At 38.3% G+C, this 22,838-nt stretch overlaps 1 protein-coding gene across 1 annotated transcript in view; it reads left to right on the top strand.

Annotated features, from left to right (window-relative positions):
- Positions 1–6,434: 6,434 nt before the first annotated feature.
- The window catches only part of LRRC72 (leucine rich repeat containing 72), a 41,140-nt gene continuing 24,736 nt past the window's right edge, over positions 6,435–22,838 (top strand). The window contains exons 1-3 of the mRNA XM_067745530.1: positions 6,435–6,527; positions 12,159–12,232; positions 16,945–17,014. Of these exons, the coding sequence (XP_067601631.1) occupies positions 6,435–6,527; positions 12,159–12,232; positions 16,945–17,014 (237 nt within the window). The remainder of the gene's footprint in view (positions 6,528–12,158; positions 12,233–16,944; positions 17,015–22,838) is intronic.

The following is a 22,838-nucleotide window of genomic DNA, read 5'->3' as shown; positions in this document are numbered from 1 at the left end:
ATAAATACAAATGAAAACATTGAGATAAAATTTTACTCTAATTAGATTGGCAAATTTCAACAAGATTGATATCATCCTACAAAGAAAAGGACACTCATGTATGATTCATTAATATCATCAAGGGATTTCAGCTAATGGAATACTAACACAAGAGCACAAAAGCATTTAATACAGCATTGTTTATCATAGCAAAAAACTGGACAATGTAAATGTCCATCAATAGAGTAATGAGTAAATAAACTATAAAATACGTTGCGGTGGAACATGATGCAACAATTTAATCCAGTAGCTGACTTTAAAAGATAGAGGTTCATGAGACGGTAAGGAGAAATATAAATGCTGAAAAACACATTACATGGATGCATTCCATTAAAAAAAAACAAGAACAAAACCAAAAACCTGCACAAGCAGAAGAAAAAGCTAGCCAGCCGCAGTGTGACAGATGCTGGCAGAAAATAGAGACTTTTGGGTCAGAGACTAAGGACAGTTTATTACTCACAGTAACAGGATAGCCAGAGTTTGGATATTTGCACTAATTCCCTTAGCCACAATTCCTAGTCCAGGTGATGTGGTCACATACAGTGGCTTGTGTTATAGGAGAGGAACTCTGAGCTTAGGGAACCCAAATCTTTTATATTGGGTAGTAAGCCCGCCTGACCTTATCGTTATTATAAAGGAGGGAGACATGATCTTTATGATGCTGCACAGTAACAAACAAAATACCCACCCTTTGCTCTGGAGGTAGACACTGTCTCTATCTCCCAAGGCCAAATATCCTTTACAATGCTTTACAATGTGGTCCTGAACAGAGGCAGTCAGTGCCTGTTTTCATAAGATGTGCAGTAACATGAAAGACTCATGTAGAATTCCAAGAATTCCCAACATTCTATTGTACTTTTCATTTTGGAAAATCTGGAAACATACAGAATACTGTAGCTGTCAATTAAAATGGTTTGTTATTTTACCTAAAGGGATAACAGTGAAAATGTTGATGCTCTGGTCATTATATATCATAAAAAGATATATCTTTTTATACATATAAGAATGTGATTTGATTGTAACTGATATATGACTCATTCTATGCTTATTCTACACAGTAGAAATGGGTGATAATGATTATTTTATTTTATAAATATTTTTTACTCACTTAGAAAAATAACATCCAGACTGGAATTATTCAAGACAAAATTAAGAAGAGAATTTTAAAAAAATTATTTAGCTTTAATGATAGCCATTACATGCATAATTTTTTCTTACACTTTTTTTTTTTTTTAACTAGAAAATTGTTCTTGAAAAACAATTACATGTCAACAACTCCATAAGAATCTTTTACTCTGTGAACAATACATACTACCTGTCTGGGAGAGTGTAATTAAATAATGGATTTTTTGAGCTAAACTTCCAACTCCTTCATTTTACTGTTGAAGACACTGAGGCTCAGAGCCATTAAGTGCCTTGAAGGTGGCCAACAACTAGTTAACGTCAGAGCTGAGACTAAATCCCACATGCCCTGACTTGGAGTGCAAGGCTCTTTTTTCTTATCCAAATCCACATACGTGGTATGATAGAGCTTTCAAACTGGGTTATGCATACACCTGCAGGCAATGGCAGCATGCCAGGGAGGTAAAGCCACAGGGTAAACACAGGGTGTCTTGCTTCAATGTAAATATTACTCAAAGATTTGAGAGGGGTTAGGGGGAGCCACTTTATTTTTATATTAAAACAAGATTGATTATAAAGGAGAATGTACATTTTACACAAATTTTTAAAATTTCAGGCTGGATTGCTCAGCTATAATCCCACAAAATGGAGGTAAAAGTTCTCTCTGCTCACTCTGCTAGGGATACTTCTTTTGTAGATCAGCCATGTGAGGACGTCTAGGGAGAACCTTTTATCCAAGAAGTGCCTTCACTAACCCCCAGCTTTCACATTCCATTTTAAATTTCCATTATTTTATTCCTTGTGATCACTTAAATTGTAAATTTTTCTTGAAGAGGGAACACATGAAGACCTTATAATAAATGAGTTTCTGAGTTCCTTTCCTAAGAACAGAGCTGTTCTTTTTAAAATTTATTTTCCTCTTCTTAATCGGTATAAGGTAAAAAGATTAAAAAATTAATCAACAATATAATCTTTAAATGTGATTCTAATAGAAATTAACTTGTTAGTAGTTTACTTCTGTAAGATGCTCTCTGAAAGTACTTGTTTTTAATTGAACTGTTATTTTTTTTTTTACATCTTTATTAGAGTATAATTGCTTTACAATGGTGTGTTGTTTTTTTTTTTAACATCTTTATTGGGGTATAATTGCTTTACAATGGTGTGTTAGTTTCTGCTTTATAACAAAGTGAATCAGTTATACATATACATATGTTCCCATGTCTCTTCCCTCTTGCGTCTCCCTCCCTCCCACCCTCCCTATCCCACCCCTCTAGTTGGTCACAAAGCACCGAGCTGATCTCCCTGTGCTATGCAGCTGCTTCCCACTAGCTATTTACCTTACGTTTGGTAGTGTATATATGTCCATGCCTCTCTCTGGCTTTGTCACAGCTTACCCTTCCCCCTCCCCACATCCTCAAGTCCATTCTCTAGTAGGTCTGTGTCTTTATTCCTGTCTTACCCCTAGGTTCTTCATGACATTTTTTTTCTTAAATTGCATATATATGTATTAGCATACAGTATTTGTATTTCTCTTTCTGACTTACTTCACTCTGTATGACATACTCTAGGTCTATCCACCTCATTACAGATAGCTCAATTTCGTTTCTTTTTATGGCTGAGTAATATTCCATTGTATATATGTGCCACATCTTCTTTATCCATTCATCCGATGATGGACACTTAGGTTGTTTCCATCTCCGGGCTATTGTAAATAGAGCTGCATTGAACATTTTGGTACATGACTCTTTTTGAATTATGGTTTTCTCAGGGTATATGCCTAGTAGTGGGATTGCTGGGTCATATGGTAGTTCTATTTGTAGTTTTTTAAGGATCCTCCATACTATTCTGCATAGTGACTGTACCAATTTACATTCCCACCAGCAGTGCAAGAGTGTTCCCTTTTCTCCACACCCTCTCCAGCATTTATTGTTTCTAGATTTTTTGATGATGGCCATTCTGACTGGTGTGAGATGATATCTCATTGTAGTTGTGATTTTCATTTCTCTAATGATTAATGATGTTGAGCATTCTTTCATGTATTTGTTGGCAGTCTGTATATCTTCTTTGGAGAAATGTCTATTTAGGTCTTCTCCCCATTTTTGGATTGGGTTGTTTGTTTTTTTGATATTGACCTGCATGAGCTGCTTGTAAATTTTGGAGATTAATCCTTTGTCAGTTGCTTCATTTGCAAATATTTTCTCCCATTCTGAGGGGTGTGTTTTGGTCTTGTTTATGGTTTCCTTTGCTGTGCAAAAGCTTTGAAGTTTCATTAGGTCCCATTTGTTTCTTTTTGTTTTTATTTCCATTTCTCTAGGAGGTGGGTCAAAAAGGATCTTGCTGTGATTTATGTCATAGAGTGTTCTGCCTATGTTTTCCTCTAAGAGTTTGATAGTTTCTGGCCTTACATTTAGGTCTTTAATCCATTTTGAGCTTATTTTTGTGTATGGTGTTAGGGAGTGACCTAATCTCATACTTTTACATGTAGCTGTCCAGTTTTCCCAGCACCACTTATTGAAGAGGCTGTCCTTTCCTGCCTCCTTTATCAAAGATAAGGTGACCATATGTGCATGGGTTTATCTCTGGGCTCTCTATCCTGTTCCATTGATCTATCTTTCTGTTTTTGTGCCAGTACCATACTGTCTTGATTACTGTAGCTTTGTAGTATAGTTTGAAGTTAGGGAGCCTGATTCCTCCAGCTCCATTTTTCTTTCTCAAGATTGCTTTGGTTATTCGGGGTCTTTTGTGTTTCCATACAAATTGTGAAATTTTTTGTTCTAGTTCTGTGAAAAATGCCAGTGGTAGTTTGATAGGGATTGCATTGAATCTGTAGATTGCTTTGGGTAGTAGAGTCATTTTCACAATGTTGATTCTTCCAATCCAAGAACATGGTATATCTCTCCATCTATTTGTATCATCTTTAATTTCTTTCATCAGTATCTTATAATTTTCTGCATACAGGTCTTTTGTCTCCTTAGGTAGGTTTATTCCTAGATATTTTATTCTTTTTGTTGCAATGGTAAATGGGAGTGTTTTCTTGATTTCACTTTCAGATTTTTCATCATTAGTGTATAGGAATGCCAGAGATTTCTGTGCATTAATTTTGTATCCTGCTACTTTAACAAATTCATTGATTAGCTCTAGGAGTTTTTTGGTAGCATCTTTAGGATTCTCTATGTATAGTATCATGTCATCTGCAAACAGTGACAGCTTTACTTCTTTTCCGATTTGGATTCCTTTTATTTCCTTTTCTTCTCTGATTGCTTGCATATGGTTCTAAAACTGACATTTGTGTAATGTACAAAATTGACCAACTAGTATGCATTTCCATTTTTCCATGTAGAATATTCATGAATGATATCTGAAATGTTGTAACACATATTAACAGCAAATGTGGGAGACAAGAGGCTAGTAAATTATTTTATACCTTTTCTCAGTGGACCATTCTTCTCATCTGATTTTTATTTCTGGGATAAAAGCTATTTAAACAATAGTTTTCAGATGATTACTCTCTCAATGATAACTGGGAAGACATTTACCCACCCACCTACCCCAAAAGGCTCAAATAATTTTTGGAAGTACTAAAAATAGTGTGTTTGATTTGAGGAATAATGATATTACATAGTTTCAAAGTATCTCCCCACAAGAAACCTATACATTACAAAGATAAAATAGTAACTTTACTATTTGACTGGAGAAACGTGGCAGGTATGACCTTAATTGAATAATCAAATGTAACACTACCAGTAACGGGATTAATTGACAGCAACTGCCTCCTGAAGTGATGCACTGAAAAGCACTCAACATCACCTCTGCAGTATCCCAGCAAAAAGTCCATAACCTGGATCTAGTCACGAGGAGACATCAAACCCAAACAGAGCCGTGCTACAAAATAACTGGCTTGTACTCCTAAAAATTGTCAAGGTCATGAAATATAAAGACAGACTCAGAAACTGCTCCAGATTAAAGGAAACTAAAGAGAGACAAGATGAAATGCAATGCATGATCTTGGATTTTTTTTTTTTTTTTTTTTTTTTTTTGCTACCAAGTACATTATTGAAATAATCAGAGAGATATGAATAAGTTCTGTAGATTATATAATAGTATTATAGCAATATTAATTTCTGATTTCAATAATGGGACTGTGTTTTTAAAAGAGAATTCCTTGCTTTTGGGGAAACACACTGAAGAATTTAGGTGTAAAAAGGCAATATATCCACAAATTACTTTTAAATGAGAGAGAGAGCAAGAAAAAAAATGTAGTAATATATTTACATTTGGAATCTTGGTGATGGGTATTCAGGAATTCTTGTATTATTCTTGCAGCTTTTCTGCAATCCTGAAATTATGTCAAAGTAAAATATTTCTTTTTCTCAAAAAAAAAAGTGTGTTTGATTTCTTCACTGAGACTTTTTTAAACGCTCTATTCCAATACCAGCATTTTTTAATGCAAGTAGCTTGATGCATTTCAAAAAATTACATTTAATTCCTAGATTTCAAGTTCAAATTTGGAGCCAAGAAACCAACCCATTCAGTTGAATCAACATTTATTAAATGCAGTGTGTTAGGTCCTGGCAAAAAACAGTGATGGCACAGACAGAATCCTGCCTCCGAAGTTTCCCAAGCTAGAGGAGAACCAAACTCATAAATAAGATCATAAGATAGTCTTGAAGTCTTCAAGATTGGAAGAGACTGGCCAAATAGTGACTCAACTTAGCAAAATAAACCTTAATGCAATGTTTTTAGAAAACCAAAATTAATGCAAGACATACATGACGAACAAAATATCAAATTTTCAAATAAGGAGAGGATCAGCAGTATTGATTTTTTTTTCCTTTTGCCTTAAGCTCCACTAAGACTCTGTCAGGCACTGCTTCACCCCTACCCTCCGGGACGGCCAGTGTTTTCCAGACCCATCTAATTTTCAGAAACGTAAATTTTCTGATATTTAGATCTCAATAAAATTATTATTACTCGGTGACTGCAGTTGGGGTCCTCTGACACACTCATGGTCTCTGACATATGCTGTCTTTCCGGCATGTATGGCACGCAGTACCCGGCGCAGGGGAAACACTAGTGTATCTGAGGTACGACGCGGGGTCTTGCAGGGTCACACGCGGGAACGTCACAGAAGTCAGGATTTGGCTTCAGATCTTCCCTACTTTGGATTGGCTGTTAGTCAACAAGGTTCCGGTAACTGTTGGTAACCGTCAGAACAATCAGCCGCAGGCCAGGCTGGGTTGATCATAGGTGCTGCTGAGTCCCCCTGTGTCCTGATGACTGGGTACCTCGAACATCTGCCCTGTGCCTTCCAACACACGACAAGCCAAGCGAAGGCGGCAGATGCCGCCCTGGAAATCAGCCGTAGAGTAAGCATCGCTCCCTTCCCCAGATCACGGAGCATTTCGGGGCGGGGGCAGGGGCGGGGGCGGTGAGGAGGGGGCCTGTCAGATGCCCTAGTCTTCTGGAAGCCACCCCTGGGATCCAGGGTGGAGGGATGGAGCAACGGCGGACCTCAGCCAAACCCTCCACTGGGGCTAGAGGCCTGTAATCACCTGGGTGGGGGTTGGGGACTGCCCCGATCCACACTAACTGATATATACTGACTTTTTCCCACTTAATATCTCCTGAATATATAATTATGGCAGTTTAGAGATTAGGTAATAAGGCCATAAATTTGGAGTCTTGACTCTCCAAAGGAGATATATATATACACATATATATAACACTGAAATGTTTCCCTAAAGTGCAGATCGACACACTGGGGAGGAAAAGTTCTTTGAGGGACAATACAAGCAGAGTTGAGGGCAGTTAAGATAATGGCTAAAAGAATATTTGAGTGGAAAAAAAATGTCAAAATTGTGTTATGCCACTTAGGACCTAGCAAGGTGTTCTTGAGTTCTCACACTTGTCTAGAAAGGCTGGGGGCTATGATGATTAATCAAGGCTGAAAGTTCTGTAATGAACTGAAAACTTCACACTAAATCTTAACTAACTTGTGGTGCCTGTGTATTGCATGTAGGTATAGGAATTTATCTATCATTACAGTATGTAAATCGTCAAAGCAAGGATATTTCCTTCTATAGTTTTTAATACAGTCTTGATTCTTCTAGGATTTAATAATCCCACAATTTTCAAACATTTTTCTCCTTTATCCAGATTCCAAGGCATCTGCCGTGGAAGAAGTTGCTTTTATTCTTTCCATGCTAGAACTGTCTACACCCAAGTTCTGTGTTGGAAATTTTTTTATTTTCCTGTTTTGTCAATCACTTAATTTGAAAGCTAACATTTCCTCCTCATCAGGTTGCTGAAAAATTTTTTTTTTTTTTTCGGTACGCGGGCCTCTCACTGTTGTGGCCTCTCCCGTTGCGGAGCACAGGCTCCGGACGCGCAGGCTCAGGGGCCATGGCTCACGGGCCCAGCCGCTCCGCGGCATGTGGGATCCTCCCGGACCGGGGCACGAACCCGTGTCCACTGCATCGGCAGGTGGACTCTCAACCACTGCGCCACCAGGGAAACCCCTGAATACCTTTTCTGAGTGGTATCCTCTACCACCCTATGCAACACTGCAGATTCAAATTCTACCTTCTTGAAATCCTCCCTCTCAGCTCCCACTGTCTTTTTGTTTCTCTTCCTCGCTTTATAAAAATCCCCCGTCTTTCTCCTTATCCAGCTTGGTTCTCCCCTCCTCTTTCTAAATATAGACACTTTACGATGATCTTACCTGTGTCCCACTCTCCTCTGTGCTGGCCGACCGGCCAGTCTGTACACACCCACCCTGACATCTCTGATGAGATCCGCTCTCCCACTTGCAGCTTCCTGGTGGACGGCTTGACTTGTATGTTCCACCAGTGACTCAGTTTCAGCATTTCTCAACTGCAAGCATCTTCCCTCCCAGTCACCTGTCTCATCATCATGTCATCACACAATCATCATCACCTGTGACTTCTCTTGCCCTTATTCTCGGCCTCTAGTTACTTGCCAGATCCCATCAGTTCTCTTTGTACATCACATGTCATATCTGTTCCCTGCTTATTCTCCGTTGCTACTGTCCTGGGGCAGGCTCATCAGCTCTTGACTTGATTTTCCAGAGGCAGCCTTGCTTCCTATCTGCAGTCTGTCTGCACCCCAGGCCATCATATATGGTGCTGCTACAGTCATCTTCCTGAGATTTAGCTTTGTCACATCTTTTCTCCACTTTAAAAATCCTATAAGACTTCTCTATTGCCCCAGAATTGAGTGCAGTGATGAATTACCCAATAGTTATTAAGCCCATTCTTTTACAGCCCGACAAAACAAGGGCACAAAAAAAGGAGGAAAAATGATTTTGAAATAACTTGATATTGCCTATTACTTAAAAGCATTAATGTAGTTGTCATGGGAAAAATCAGAACTTTATTGGAATTCCTTACACTGATTTTACCGTGCAGTTAGTATATATATTTCATGTATATGTATATATATCTCGTATAAAATTAAATTAAATTTAAATTTCAGATTACATAAAATATGTGATTTTAGGTTAGCATTCTTAGGACCTATAAAAGTTTTGTTTGAGCAGTGGGTGCACACTTCTGAGCCTAAATTTCAAAGTTAGCACAAATAATATGACCCTAATCCACCTTTTAAAATTGATTCCTCACAATTGCCTTCCCTGTGCCTTTCCCTGCAGCCAAAGGCTGTACAACCCTAACGCCTCACACGTTCTTCCCCTGCTTTTTCTCCTTTGTGTACTTACTCCCCTGTGTCTAAAATGCCCATCCATCGATATCTGTGTCTCATTTCTCCTCACCGTTTCAGACCCAGCCCAATTGTCAGTGCTGCCCTAAAATCCTCTCAAAGTTCCCAGGGTTGACAGTATTTTCTTCTTCCTCTGAATTCACCAGAGCATATTTTCCTTTTCTCTTAGCCCTTAATATTTGCAACCTTCTTCTGCAACATTGTGTATACTTCCTTCTCTTACTAATAGTTTAGTCATAGAGAGTAGGCACCTTTCCTGATTCATTGCTACATTTACTAGCTAGTCTCAGACTAAACTAGTCATACCCTGAACTAAGACAAAGTAGTTTGTGGTTCAATAAATGGCTGAATGATCTGTTTGGACCTACGACTTAAAAAATGTTCATATTAAAGAGTGCTGTTGTGTGCAGCTGTTGTGAAAAATAGTATCGCAATTCCTTAAAAAACTAAATATACAATTACCATGTGATCCAGCAATTCCACTTCTGAATATATACTCAAACCAAGTGTAAGCAGGGACTCAGATATTTGTATACCCATGTTCATAGCAACATTATTCACAAAAGCCAAAAAGTGGAAACAACCCAAGTGTCCATTGATAGTTAAATGGAAAAACAAAATGTGGTATATACATACAATGGAATATTATTCAGCCTTAAAAAGGAAGGAAATCCTGGCATACATCACAACATAGATGATTCTTGGAGACATTATGCTAAGGGAAATAAGCCAGTCGCAAAAAGACAAATACTGCCTGACTCCATTTATTTGAGGTACTTAGGGTAGTCAAATTTATAGATTGAAAGTAGAAGGGTGGGTGTCAGCAACAGGGGAAGAAATGAGGAGTTAGTGTATAATGGGTACGGGGAGTTTCATTTGAGGAAGATGAAAAACTTCTGAAAATGGATGGTGGTAATGGCTGAGCAGCAATGTGAGTGCACTTAATGCTACAAAACTGTACAGTTATAACAGTAAATTCTATATTATGTATATTTTACCACAATAAAAAAAATAGTCCAGGGAAAGAATTCTTGTGCTTCTTTAGATGAAAGGAATATGCTGCTAGTGCAGTTGTTTGTTGTTTGGGAACTGGAACTGCTCCACCACGGATTCACTGAAAGTTGAAACTTCTTGGCACATTTTTGAGTTCTTTGGCATTTTGACACTTTCTTGTTACCAGATTCGTATGAAGTTTTCAGTTGGAAGGAAACATGCCATGATAAAGAGCTGTGTACATAAATAATTAATTACATCAGTGATTCACATATTATGACGATAGTTTCAATTTTCCTTTTCATGTTTTTATTTTCAAAATTTGATTTAAATCCTAAAATACTCATTCCATGGCTAAAATGTTCAAAATGTGTATTAATTTCTGATTACTAAGTTAATATGTGTTTATCATAAAATATTCAAACATTATTGAAAAGTGGATTGCTTAAAAGATGACAATCCCTCATGAGCTCAAGTGATAACTTGTTAGTAACTTGGAGTGTGTGCATTTTGTGTGCATATAAATATCATTGGTAACAAAACTGCCTATGACATTTTAACTTAAAAATATATTTTGGATATCTTTATAGGTCTAGATATCCATCTGTCTACATTTTTAAGCTACTGCACAACGTTCTATTGAGAAGTTACATTTTTTTTTTTTCGGCACGCGGGCCTCCCACTGCTGTGGCTTCTCCCGTTGCGAAGCCCAGGCTCCGGACGCACAGGCTCAGCGGCCATGGCTCAGGGGCCCAGCCGCTCACGCGGCATGTGGGATCCTCCCGGACCGGGGCACGAACCCGTGTCACCTGCATCGGCAGGCGGACTCTCAACCACTGCGCCACCAGGGAAGCCCAGAAAGAAGTTACATTTTAATTTAACCCATATTCCAATTAATGGGGCATATTTCACAACTACAATGTATGTATGAGATGAGCAGTGGTATTCACATTTTGCATGTGTGTGTATGTACTGGTGTATTTCTGAGTGCTAGATGTGAAATTGTGGGAGTAAGTTAAAAGCGAGTTTGTAATTTTAATAGATAGCTGCAAAATTTTAATTCTAATTTGACCAGGCTTTAACATTCCAAACACTTTGGTGAAATTGAGATTGACTGTGTACAGTAGAAGCTGATGGTTTGGATGTTAAATTAAAATTCCCAGATGTGGATGCCTAAGACTGATCCATTGGGTTTTTCTAAGCCCCAGATTCAGCTCACTTATCATGGTCACAAAAATACCCTGATGGAAATGCCTACACCTGAGCCAATAAATTCTCTAAGCCCCAAGATTCAGGTTGTGTAGCAGGGTCGCAAAGGAAGTTTGGGATATAAATTAGCAGCTGCTCTCCATCCCTGGGGTATCTGTCTTTTTCACTTCTTCAGATATTTGTTCATCCCATTAAATCTAGCTCTTCTAATGTCCTCTACTAAATAATAAAACCATTGTCAAAATTTCATAAATCCCTTACTGACATTACTACCTCACCACCCACAATGAATCCCAGCTGAAATTTGGTGATTGTTTTGACTCTGGTAATTACAATGTTTGTCAGATTCCAGAAGTGCAATGATTATACTTTCCACTTTTGTTGTGTCTTGTTAGCTTTACTCCCTCATTGACAAATTATAGATGGGCTTTAATTTTTCCATATCATCTTAGGCCATGTGGCCTATACATGTTAGTCTGTAGTTTAGTAAAGGACCTTAAGAAGAAAGAGCAAAGCAGTTAAATAGCTGTTGTTGGATGTGTGTTTTCCAAAAATAACCTATAGGAATAAAAATCGCTACTTCTCCACCAAAAATTCCCATTGTGCAAGTGTGTCAGTAACTCTTGAAACATGAAGACACTGTTTCTTTGCAGAGAAAAGAAAACATTTATTCACTCATTCATTCATTTGTCTGACGTGTATTGAGAATTTACAGGGTGCCAAGCCCCTATATGATAATGTACATTATACTCTACTCCCTCCACCTCCAACCTGGATACTGTGTCTTCTGCAAATATGGAAAACCTACCAAATATCAGTCCTCCATGCTTGAAGGACTGATATTTACACATCTGTGCCCGAGATTAAGGATAATGAAATTCAACCACAAAAATGATTAAGTAATGTATAATTGTAGCATTGGAATTTATCAGTTTAGAGTGGTTGCCTCCATATTCACCTTTTTGATCTTCTTGTAGACATTATTGTTATTGACTGTAAATGTCTCAGTATTTTTGCTCAGTGGAATGTGGCTTGACAGATTAATTATATGTTATCAGGCAGTTGAAGATCAACTAAAGATATGTGGCCACAAGAGGGATGCTGATGTCTTTGAGCTGTTTCTTTCTCAAAAGTAAGTGTGCTTTATATGTGAAATAGAAGAGCATCATGTTATGTTTCATAGATTCAAATGTTCTCTTCCATTGTTTTCCCCTTCTGTGGACAGGCAAGTAGCACACGCTCGTTGGCAACCACAGTCTCTATTGGAGATGCAGGATCCTGAAATGGATAAAAACAAAGATGATGGAGTCAGGCTGAGTTTGAATCCCAGTTCTATCTCTTCCGGCTGGGTGACCGTGGGTGGGTCATAAGCCTCTCTGTTAGGGTTGTCAGGTTTAGCCAATAAAAATAGAGAACATCCAGTTACATGTGAATTTCAGAGAAACAAATGCATATAATTTTTTTAGTATAAGTATGTCCCACACTGCATTGGGACATTTGTTGTTTCTTTGAAATTCACATATAACTGTGTATCCTGTGTTTTATCTGGCAAACCTACTGCCTGCATATAACAGTACTATCTGCTTCACAGGGTTGTTGTGAAGATTAGGTGAGTTAGTAGAAGGTAGAGAAGGGTCTGGTACACAGTAAGTACTCAATCAGCATTAGTACAGTTAATGTTACTACTACTATTAGAGAATAATGACTCATTATACCACTATACTATAATAATAACCCCTATTATACTATAATCTCTACCTAACAACCTTAATACTAATTTTACTGGTAAGTATGAAACTTCTCCCTTATATAACTTCTTTGTATCGATTTCTTTGATTCCACTCCAACTCCCCAAGGTGGCAGACAGCAAAGTTGGTTTCTTCTTCTACAGAGAAATCACGGTGCCTGAGATAGAACCCAGGTGGAAGAGGAAGTATGTGTTCTGTTAGCTGCAGACAGCACAGGTTTTACTAGCCAACAAGTGACACCTGTGTAGTCACAGTTAGCATTTTCATCATAATGACTGTATTCCTACTCTTCTTTCCCTTCTTCATACTTTCTGATCTCTGTGAATTCCATGTATTATTTTTAAATAGACTTAACATATTTCTACATGTACGTAATATTCGGAACTTAGCTGCTTTTTAAAGAAAATGTCCTACTTTATCAATGAAGTTAATCACTTTATCTCTAGTGATTTGAGGAAATCCTTTATTAATAAACATATTTATTTTGTTTTATATTAATATGTTTTAGTTTATTAGTGTGGTGAATAATATTTAGAATAATATTTATTTCTGTAATGGCCCTGAATCTCTTGGTAATAAGGGAATATATAGCTGACAAATATAAGATTTTTTAAAATATACATCTTAGAATGGAACACGTATGGTGGGTAATTCTGACAAACTTAAGGTCATGCTTTGAACCTTCCTATAGATCAGTTAGTTTTATAATAACAATAAATATTTTTCTTGTCTTCAAAAGATTGCGTCTCTAAGCCTTTCATGATTTTAAAAACTGTACACTCTTGATCACTAAGTAGATAACAATAAGAAAAGCTTTAAAACACTAGAAAAAAATAGAAATATTGATCTTCTGACAGTGGTAATTGGTGATCTTCTCAATTAAAGGACAATACGTTTTGAATCCTAAGAATACTAAGTCATCATTTAATCCATTTGGGTACAAGAAATGTTTCACAGTCCAGATGCCAATAAACTGGGTAAACTGGGTTATTTGCCTAAGTCTTTGTTGCCCTTGGAAAATATCCTATCAGTGTTTCCTTGAGAAATCATGCAGCACATATACTGTAACAACAGAGTTGACGTATTATTGTCAGCACGAGTCATTGCCAGCATTAGTAGTAGAATTTCCTATCATTTTCTTCCATTGGCCTCACCTTAAAATGTAACAGTGCATTATTGATTTAGGATGGGTTTATATGCAGAATAAACCCTTCTGACTTGAGTTAAATTCCCCTCAACAGTAAGCCACTTTATTACATTATCTAATAGCAGAAAGTTCAGCACCAGTACTACTAATACAAGAAAATTAATGACACTTATTTGGCACAGTTGATATTTTTAAGCATTAATATATTAAAATAACTTTCCTGGGAATTCTTGGAGAGATACTCTAAGTGGGGCTTGAGTTTCTCTGCTACCATGTAGTGATTGCTTTATTTTTCGTAGGAAATAATGAAGCTAACATAATATCATTGTTGTCCAATGCAATAGTTTAAATGTGTCAGGGTCCAAATTCCCCTCCCAGAAATTAGCTACACATCTACAGTGAAAGAGGAGAATGCATTTTGTGTGTAAATCTATTACAAGTTGCTTTGAAGAAGCCTAGAATATTTTGTTGTGCCAGGGAAGTGCTCGAAGACTAACGGTACATGTCAAAAGGACAAGGTGGGCTTCTTGAAAAGTCTTTTGTTTGGGATAATTTGAGAATTAAAAAAAAAAGTAAGAAAAGATTAAGAAAAAACTATTCAAATGAGAAAGGTGGAGATGAGAAGGAATGAGAGAAATAAAGGGGAGGGGAAGATCTTTTTTATAGAATACCAGCTAATAAATGTAAAAAGAATGAGAGCATTAGAAAAATTACCATTTCATAATACCAAATCTACTGATTCAGGTAAAGGTTATTAATCAAAGCTAAAGCCATTAAATAAATATTTATTGGGGACCACTAATCTGTTCTCTGCAGATTGGCGGTTACCAGAGGGGAGAGGGATTTGGGGGTGGGGCATGATATAGGTGAACGGGATCAAGAGGTACAAACTTCCAGTTGTAAAATAAGTCTTGGGGATGTAATGTACAGCATGATGAATACGGTCAATAGTATTATATTAACTTTGTATGGTTTCAGTAACTGGATTTCCTCTGGTGATCATTTTGCAGTATATACAATGTCAAATCACTCAGAGTTTTGCCCCAGATATTACTTTTCAATGATAAAATTTGTACTTTCACAACGGAGAGTACTGGCAGATTCCGCCTTAACCAAATGACTGAACTTAGCTTCACCAAGAATGGGACAAAGTGGCATCATTTTGCCTCCCGGTGTGATGCAGTAACTACCACCTTTGTAATTGAAAAATGATCTACCTTGAATTTAATCATGAGGAAGCAATCAGACAAATCAGGAATGTGAGACATCTATCAGACAACTGTCCCGGACTCTTCAGGAAGTAAATGTTAAGGGCTTCTCTGGTGGCGCAGTGGTTGAGAGTCCGCCTGCTGATGCAGGGGACACGGGTTCGTGCCCCGGTCCGGGAAGATCCCACATGCCGTGGAGGCTGCAGAGCCTGTGCTCCGCAACGGGAGAGGCCACAACAGTGAGAGGCCCGCGTACCGCAAAAAAAAAAAAAAAAAAAAAAAGAAAGTAAATGTTAAAGTCAACAAAGAAGAGAAGGTGACTATTCTAAATTTAAGAAGACTAAGGGGTTATACCAACTGAAAATGCAAGGCATGAATGTTGATGGGATTCTGGGTTTAAACAAAGAAAAAATCTATAAAAGAAATGTAGGAGCAACAGGAACAATCTGAATATTAATAGTAGTGTATTAGATGATATCATTGAATTTAATTTTCCTAAGTGTGATAATGGTATGGGGGTTATGCAGGACAGCGTCCTTATTTGAGGGATGCGTGTGCTGAAGTATTTATGAATCAGAGTCTGCAACTTATTTTCAAATGATTCACCAAGAAAATTATCAACCCACAAATAGATATATTGTATATATAGATAAGAGAGTGAGCATAAATGTGGCAAAATATTAAAAACTATGAAGGCATGCACTGTACTATTCCTTCAACTTTTCTTAGGTTTGGAATTTTCCAATATAAAAAATTGGCGAGAAGGGTTTCTTTTGTTTAGAAATGTTGTTTGCATGACAAAAAATGTTTTCATAAACATCTAAAAAAATTAGTCCCTCAGTGTCCCAAGGTTAAATATAATTGTGAAAGGATGTTGCTACAAGTTAATAAATGTAATATTAATTAATATTAGTATTTTTAAAGTGTTTAGAAAAGTGCCTTGCACACAGAGTGTGCTCTATAAGTGTTTAATAGAGACATATATGTGTATATACCTGGCCTGGGCTCATGATTTCTGTCCTAAGAAGTAAAAGAGATCAGTATACTCCAGCCCACAGCAGTCAAAGGGCCAACTATCTGCAGAGGCTGTGCCCTCTTTGCTGACAGCTCCTCCACCACACCCTACGTCTGCCCCTTCGCTGAGTGAGCTGCATCACCAAAAAGACTCGTGACCACTTGGGCAGCTGGAGTCCTGCACAGTTCAAGAAGGATGGGTAACATTTTTGACCCCATATTTAATAAACAACAAAGGGAGAATAAAACACTTAACCCAGTCTCTGTCTCTTGGTATCCTACAATTTCCATGTCTTAAATCCGGTTTGGCCAAGATCTGGACAACCTCAAAGTAAGGACCCTGCAGGCGCTGTTGAAGCAGGAGTCAAGGCTGTTTCCCATATTTACCTTAAGTCCCATGTCTTCTGCATTTTTCTTCCTCTGCTCTCTCCTCAGTGAAATCTTTTAAAATTAAGGTCCCCCAAAATTCAGTCATAATGAGGTATAAATTTCTACTAATGTCATAAAATTCTCTTTTAGTATTCATTATACTAGCTGACAAAAATCTTAACCCAAGTGAATGAAGTTTTGAATACGGAATTTAGGAAGTTAGCACATATAAGATGCCAGTAATTTTGAAAGGACAGAGAGAGGCCTTTCCAGTTCCCCCAGAGTCATACTACATAAGCCACCTTACCCATGAATGAATTAATCATTGCTAATGTTCCCTTTTTGTTTTCCTTTCCAGGGAACTGACAGAGGTCATTGATCTTTCTAGATTTAAAAAATTAAAATACTTATGGCTACATCATAACAAGGTAATATGATATTTGATCTTAAATGGCTCTATAATTAAATTGCTATCTTAATTTCATGTTTTTAATAGAACTGATCATGAAAAGTATTAATACTTTATACTCCTAATTTTAATTTAGGTAAGAAACTTTATATATATATATATATAAACAGGTATATTGAATAGCACGATTTGTGAAATGTTATCAGACTGGAACTTTACTTTTTTCTCCCATGTGCTTTCAAAACTGCTCAGTGGAAGCTATTGCTTCCCAGTTTCCCGGAAGAAAACTTGGGCAGTCTCATGACCTTTCTTATCTCTCTTATGTAGTTCAAAAGCTTACAGTCCATTTTGAGACATAGTCATACTCTCAGTTCAGAAATGAGAATGTGGAGGTGAATATGTTAATTCATAAATGAGACATCCCTCTATCTCCCCTCCCTTATCCAGCTAGGGCTGACTACAGATGGCCACCTGCCTGCTTCATTAGCAAGGGGGGTGTGGTTGGTTGTTTCCCTTGCCTCTCACCTCCACCCTAGCCTTCTCCAGGGTTGGTATGGAATGGGGAGGAGTGGAGGCAGAGGAAAGGCAAAGGAAAAACAAAGTTTCTATTTGATTTGTACCCTCTGGTGTCAACATGTTCAGAGTTTACTTCTCTTAATGGGTTATTCAGAAGCTCCCCTGCTAGGTTCCTCCAACTCTAATTCCTCTTCGCTGGCCACTCCTGACCTCCCTTTCATCTTGTATCCCAGTGGTACTTACAACTGAGCATCTCCTGGCCTTGGCAAACTGCCCATTTGGGCAGGATCCTTTGTAAAGTGCCCTAGATCAGCATTCCTCCAATGGTCCTGCATGTATTTCCCAGAACTCACACACCTTTGTCCTGCTGTCAGAAGGATTGATTACCTCCCAGTTGCCACCCAGACTGATCCAGCTTCTTCAGGAAGTGCCAGGCACTAAGCCAACGTGTCCCCAACTGCAGGGAATGTTTTTCAAGGGCACTGAGTGTGGCCCTTGAAGCTTTTCTTCGAGGTTAGGGTTTAGCTGGCAGTGCCTCCTCTGTAGTGGGGTCCTGAGTGGGGCTCCAAGCTCTCTTCAAGTCATAGAGCAGGACTGAACTACAATTCAGGCCAAAACAATCATTACAGTTAGTCATTCTCAAATTTCTAAAGTTGGACTTTCCAACAGCTTGTATTTTGTTCATTATAAATTGATGACCCAATCTTAGCATTTTAAATTTAAACTTTCAAACACCAGCTGATTAAAAAATAATGATTTGAGTTTTCAGTAGTAGTCTGCTTGTCAAGCAATAGTCCAGATTCACAGCATTGAATCTTTAAGCATCCATGTTTATGAAAGTATTTCAATATTACATTGCATTTTCAGTCCGTTCTTTTAACCAAGTGGAAAATGGAAAATGAAAGTTTTTCTAGTATTAAGTGCAAGCATAAGTTTCATAAGCTTAAAATAATTTCTAGGAGAAGAAACACAAATACATTCAAGGCCCAGGCAGCTAACAACTGAAATGGAAAGTGCACACACTACTTAAGGGCATACAAGTTCAAAACTCTTTTAAATACCCTGCCAAAAATTATCCTGGGTCACAGTGTGTGACCTCTGATTAGAAAAAGATGGAACTCATCAAGCATGGCAAAAGTGACTAATCTTTGCTTTTCATGTGTGTTCCTTGTGGAGTTCAGTATTCAGTTTTGAAGGAAAGAATGTACAAATGTTGGCAATATTTCTAAAGGGAGAGGTATAATTAGGGATTTTGTAATATTTTTTGGCTTTCTTGTAGTGGACACCGTCCCACCTTCAGCCAGTCATGGAATTTTCACACAGTTGAATTACAGATACATTACGTACATAGGAAGGGATTGCATACACTGTCAACTATTGTACTTTCTTTTGTTTTGGAAGGGGTGGGTGGGGAAAGGGTGCAACAAAGGGCTAAATTCTCTTCTTGTGTTTGGTTATTTATGCTCAACATACTATATTATTTCCAAAATAACCATCACTTAACTTTGTTTTTTAAAAATAGACATTTATTCCATATAATCCTGAAAGGATATCATATTTGAAATAAGTTTTAAGTGGTCAGGAGGTGAGTGAATAAGCTAACGTGAGTTTTTCTATTGATCAATGATTGACTGGTTGCTAAGTTGCCTGAGTATTCACACTCTATGAAAAATTAAAATCTTATTCAGGATCCAAAACTCTAATGGGCATATTACCTATGATAGTACTTCATCAAAATTCACATGGAAAATTTTGATTATTACTTTTCTTTAATATCTAGATTATATTAGGTGGACCACTAAGAAGTTACTTTGCCAGAATAGAAATGGTATGAAGAATCATGGTGAAAATCATCAACATTGACAAAGGAATACAAATATTTAGAATTGTAATGTTTTGTTAACAATGATCTAAATTTGTGACCAGCATTGTTCTTACATTATATTAGGCTACCCTTTATTTAGGAACAAGTAAGGCACAAAATAGTAAAATAAAATGAACACACCTTTTTTTGTTTATTCATTTATTCAATCAACAACTTTGTTGAGATGTATGTACTGACCATTATTGGTTGTCCATTCATTATCCATTCTATTCTTTTACCTATACAGCAGAATCTGGGTTAAGGTATTGGTACATACTTCTTTTTAGTCAGGTAGGTGGCTCCATTCCCAGTTCCAAGAGGTGGAGCCTGAACTGTTTAAACCAATCAGGATAATCCCATCTTCCTTGTGAGTGGCTAGTCAATGAATTGGCTCATAACCCGGCTGTCGTAATAGATATATTGGAGGTAGCTACTGGGAGGCTTCTGTGAAAGGTTTCCTTATTCCTGAAAAAGAGCACTAGAAGAGAGGTCCCTTGTTCCCTCTGGATGTTTTCTTGCCTGGCTAGTAAGCCAGGAACCATCCTATCAACTTGTGGATGTATCCAACTTTGTGAGAAAAGCAGAGCTCAGAGAACCATTGAGATATTCAGACTGAAGCTCTCACAACCTCTGGACTCCTTGATATGTGAGATAATAAGTGTTCTAATTTATGTGCCAGTTTGAGTTGAGCTTAGGAGTTACTTGGAACCCAAAGCATCCTCTGTAATATGGTTTATTCTGTACTTGCATTAGGCTACTGATAGAATATAAAAATAAATGTGATGGTGCCTGCTCTAGTGATAGAATTAGGAAGGGCAGAAGGTGTGGCTGTACTCCTGGTGAGGAAACTGTGGTTGCAAACTGCCTGGAATGGAATGAGAGAAAGCAGTGGTTTGGGGAGACAAAGGATGAATGTAGTTTGGTGTGTTTGGAGCCTAACATGCCTGAAGGGTACACACTTCTCCCCATTATTATGTAGTGGATGATAAAACTGGAGCTTCTGGTCTGACCTGGAACCAGCAAATTAGATAGGTACAAGTTGTTTCTGAGGGCGTGCAATGCCCCAGCCTTCCTAGGTTTGCTCAGGCTGCCCCGCTTCCTTCATTATGCTCTCCGAGGGCTTGCTTTCTCCTTGTACTGCATAGATATGTACTAGTCCTGCAGCTCCTCTCTTTCTGGGTCATCTGTTTCTAATCTCCGCTGATGTAATTAGTGGGAGGCAGCTGCTCTTAGGTGCGTATTAACTGAGGCCTTCTGAAGACTCCCTGCCTTGTCTCATCTTTTAGCAAGGCTGACTGAGGGAATTTTAGGTCAGTTCATCTTCTCCAGCTTTCCTAAGAAGCTGGGTCTGCTCAGACGAGTGATCTAAGTGATTTGCATTTTATACTACAGTTTCAAAGGTATATAGACATTTGATCTGTTTGTGTTTTGGGTCATTACCTCAAAATTTTTCTTTTACAGACGTTTAGTAGTGAGCTCATAATATTGTTGTCACAATGCTGGTATCTTATTTCTGGAAGACCTAGCGTTACTTGGGTGTATTTCATGTGTCACAGATTAGAGTAAGCATTTGATGAGAAACCTGTATATAATGCCTCGCCAAGCAACTGTCCAAAATGGAATCTGAGTTTCTACCATGTAGCAAAAACTGAGCAGTTGACAACTTTTACAAACTAAATTTAAATAAAAATACCTATTCTGGCAAGGTCATTGTTTATAAACGTCTTCATCTAAAACATAATCAAAATACTTATTTATAATAACATTTTCCACACTAAAATAATGTACAATAATGTATGGTGTACTATACACCAACTTTTTTTTTTTTCTTTTTTCGGTACGCTGGCCTCTCACTGTTGTGGCCTCTCCCGTTGCGGAGTACAGGCTCCGGACGTGCAGGCTCAGCGGCCATGGTTCACGGGCCCAGCCGCTCCGTGGCATGTGGGATCCTCCCGGACCGGGTCACGAACCCGTGTCCCCTGCATCGGCAGGCGGACTCTCAACCACTGCGCCACCAGGGAAGCCCTATACACCAACTTTTGATCCAAGTCAGATAGCCTTGAGTTTGAACCCTTGCTCTGTTGTCTTGAGAAAGTTGTTTTTTAACTTCTTTTAGCCTCAGTTTCCTCCTAGGTAAATAAGGGAACAAAACAACATGGGCTATTGGAAGGATCATATTAGATAATGGTGAAAACATCTAGCTTAGTGCTTGGGTCATAATAAGCACTTAAAAGAGGGCTTCCCTGGTGGCGCACTGGTTGAGAATCCGCCTGCCGATGCAGGGGACACGGGATCGTGCCCCGGTCCGGGAAGATCCCACATGCCGCGGAGCGGCTGGGCCCGTGAACCATGACCGCTGAGCCTGCGCGTCTGGAGCCTGTGCTCCGCAACGGGAGAGGCCACAACAGTGAGAGGCCCGCGTACCGCAAAAAAAAAAAAAAAAGATATGATTGTCCCCTTGACTCTGAACCAGCAGTTCTCAACTAGGAGCGACTTTGCAACCCCTGCCACACCTCCCACACACAAGGAGAACATTTGGCAATGTCTGGAGACCTTTTTGATTTTCACAACTGGGGTGTGTGTGTTCCTGGCATCTAGTGGCTAGAGGCTAGGGATGCTGCCAACCATACTACAATCCACAGGGCGGCTTCCCCAGCCCCCCAACAAAGAATTATCTGGCCCCAAATGTCAATAGCTGTAAAGGTTGAGAAATCCTGCTCTAAAAGAATGCCTCCTTAATTTTAAATTCATGCTGGTGTAAAATTTTCCCCACTAGTACCTCAGCAGTTACGTGTAAGAGCTTTACCTTGAATGTAAGTGCTCTCAGCTCTATGAAAAATAATAATGGTTAAATAGTAAATAATAAAAGCTATCGTTTATTGAGCCCTTGCTATGTGCTAAGCCCTGAGCTAAGATATATGATTTGTGGAATGTCACATTCAGAATAAATCCTATGGCAGTCCTTAGACTCAGTAGAACAGATTTTCCTAAATGGATAATTATAATAACATTTTACTTTAACAATGGTTTGAGTGTCAGAACAATCAGCATGTCTTCCAACTCCCATTCCTACATCTTGACTTCAACAACTTGGTACATTGCAATGTCTCTTTAAGTCCTGTGAATTCTGCCTTGGAATTCTCTCTCAATTCCCTCTACTTTGCTCTTCTCCCACTGTTATTACTCTACTCTGGGACCCATATATTCTTTGGAATTAGCATAACACCATTTTTGTTCATCTCTTGCTGTTATACTTACTATCTCCTCTAAATAGTACTCTTCCCTGTCATTTTTTTTTTCCAAAATAAAACTGGGCAATAACACTCCTCTGCACAAAATCTTTTATTAGTTCCCCCAGATTCTCATGGTCTGGCCTTATCTCTTTTCACTACATTCCTCCCATTCAGTTCACCCCAACAAAAAGTACAATCTTAAAATTCCAATAATCATGGTCCAAAGATGT

Source organism: Pseudorca crassidens, chromosome 8 (assembly GCF_039906515.1).
Source record: "Pseudorca crassidens isolate mPseCra1 chromosome 8, mPseCra1.hap1, whole genome shotgun sequence".
In the NCBI taxonomy this organism is placed as follows: domain Eukaryota; kingdom Metazoa; phylum Chordata; class Mammalia; order Artiodactyla; family Delphinidae; genus Pseudorca; species Pseudorca crassidens.
Note: the sequence above shows the minus strand (reverse complement) of the source record. Positions and strands in the feature narration are given on the sequence as shown.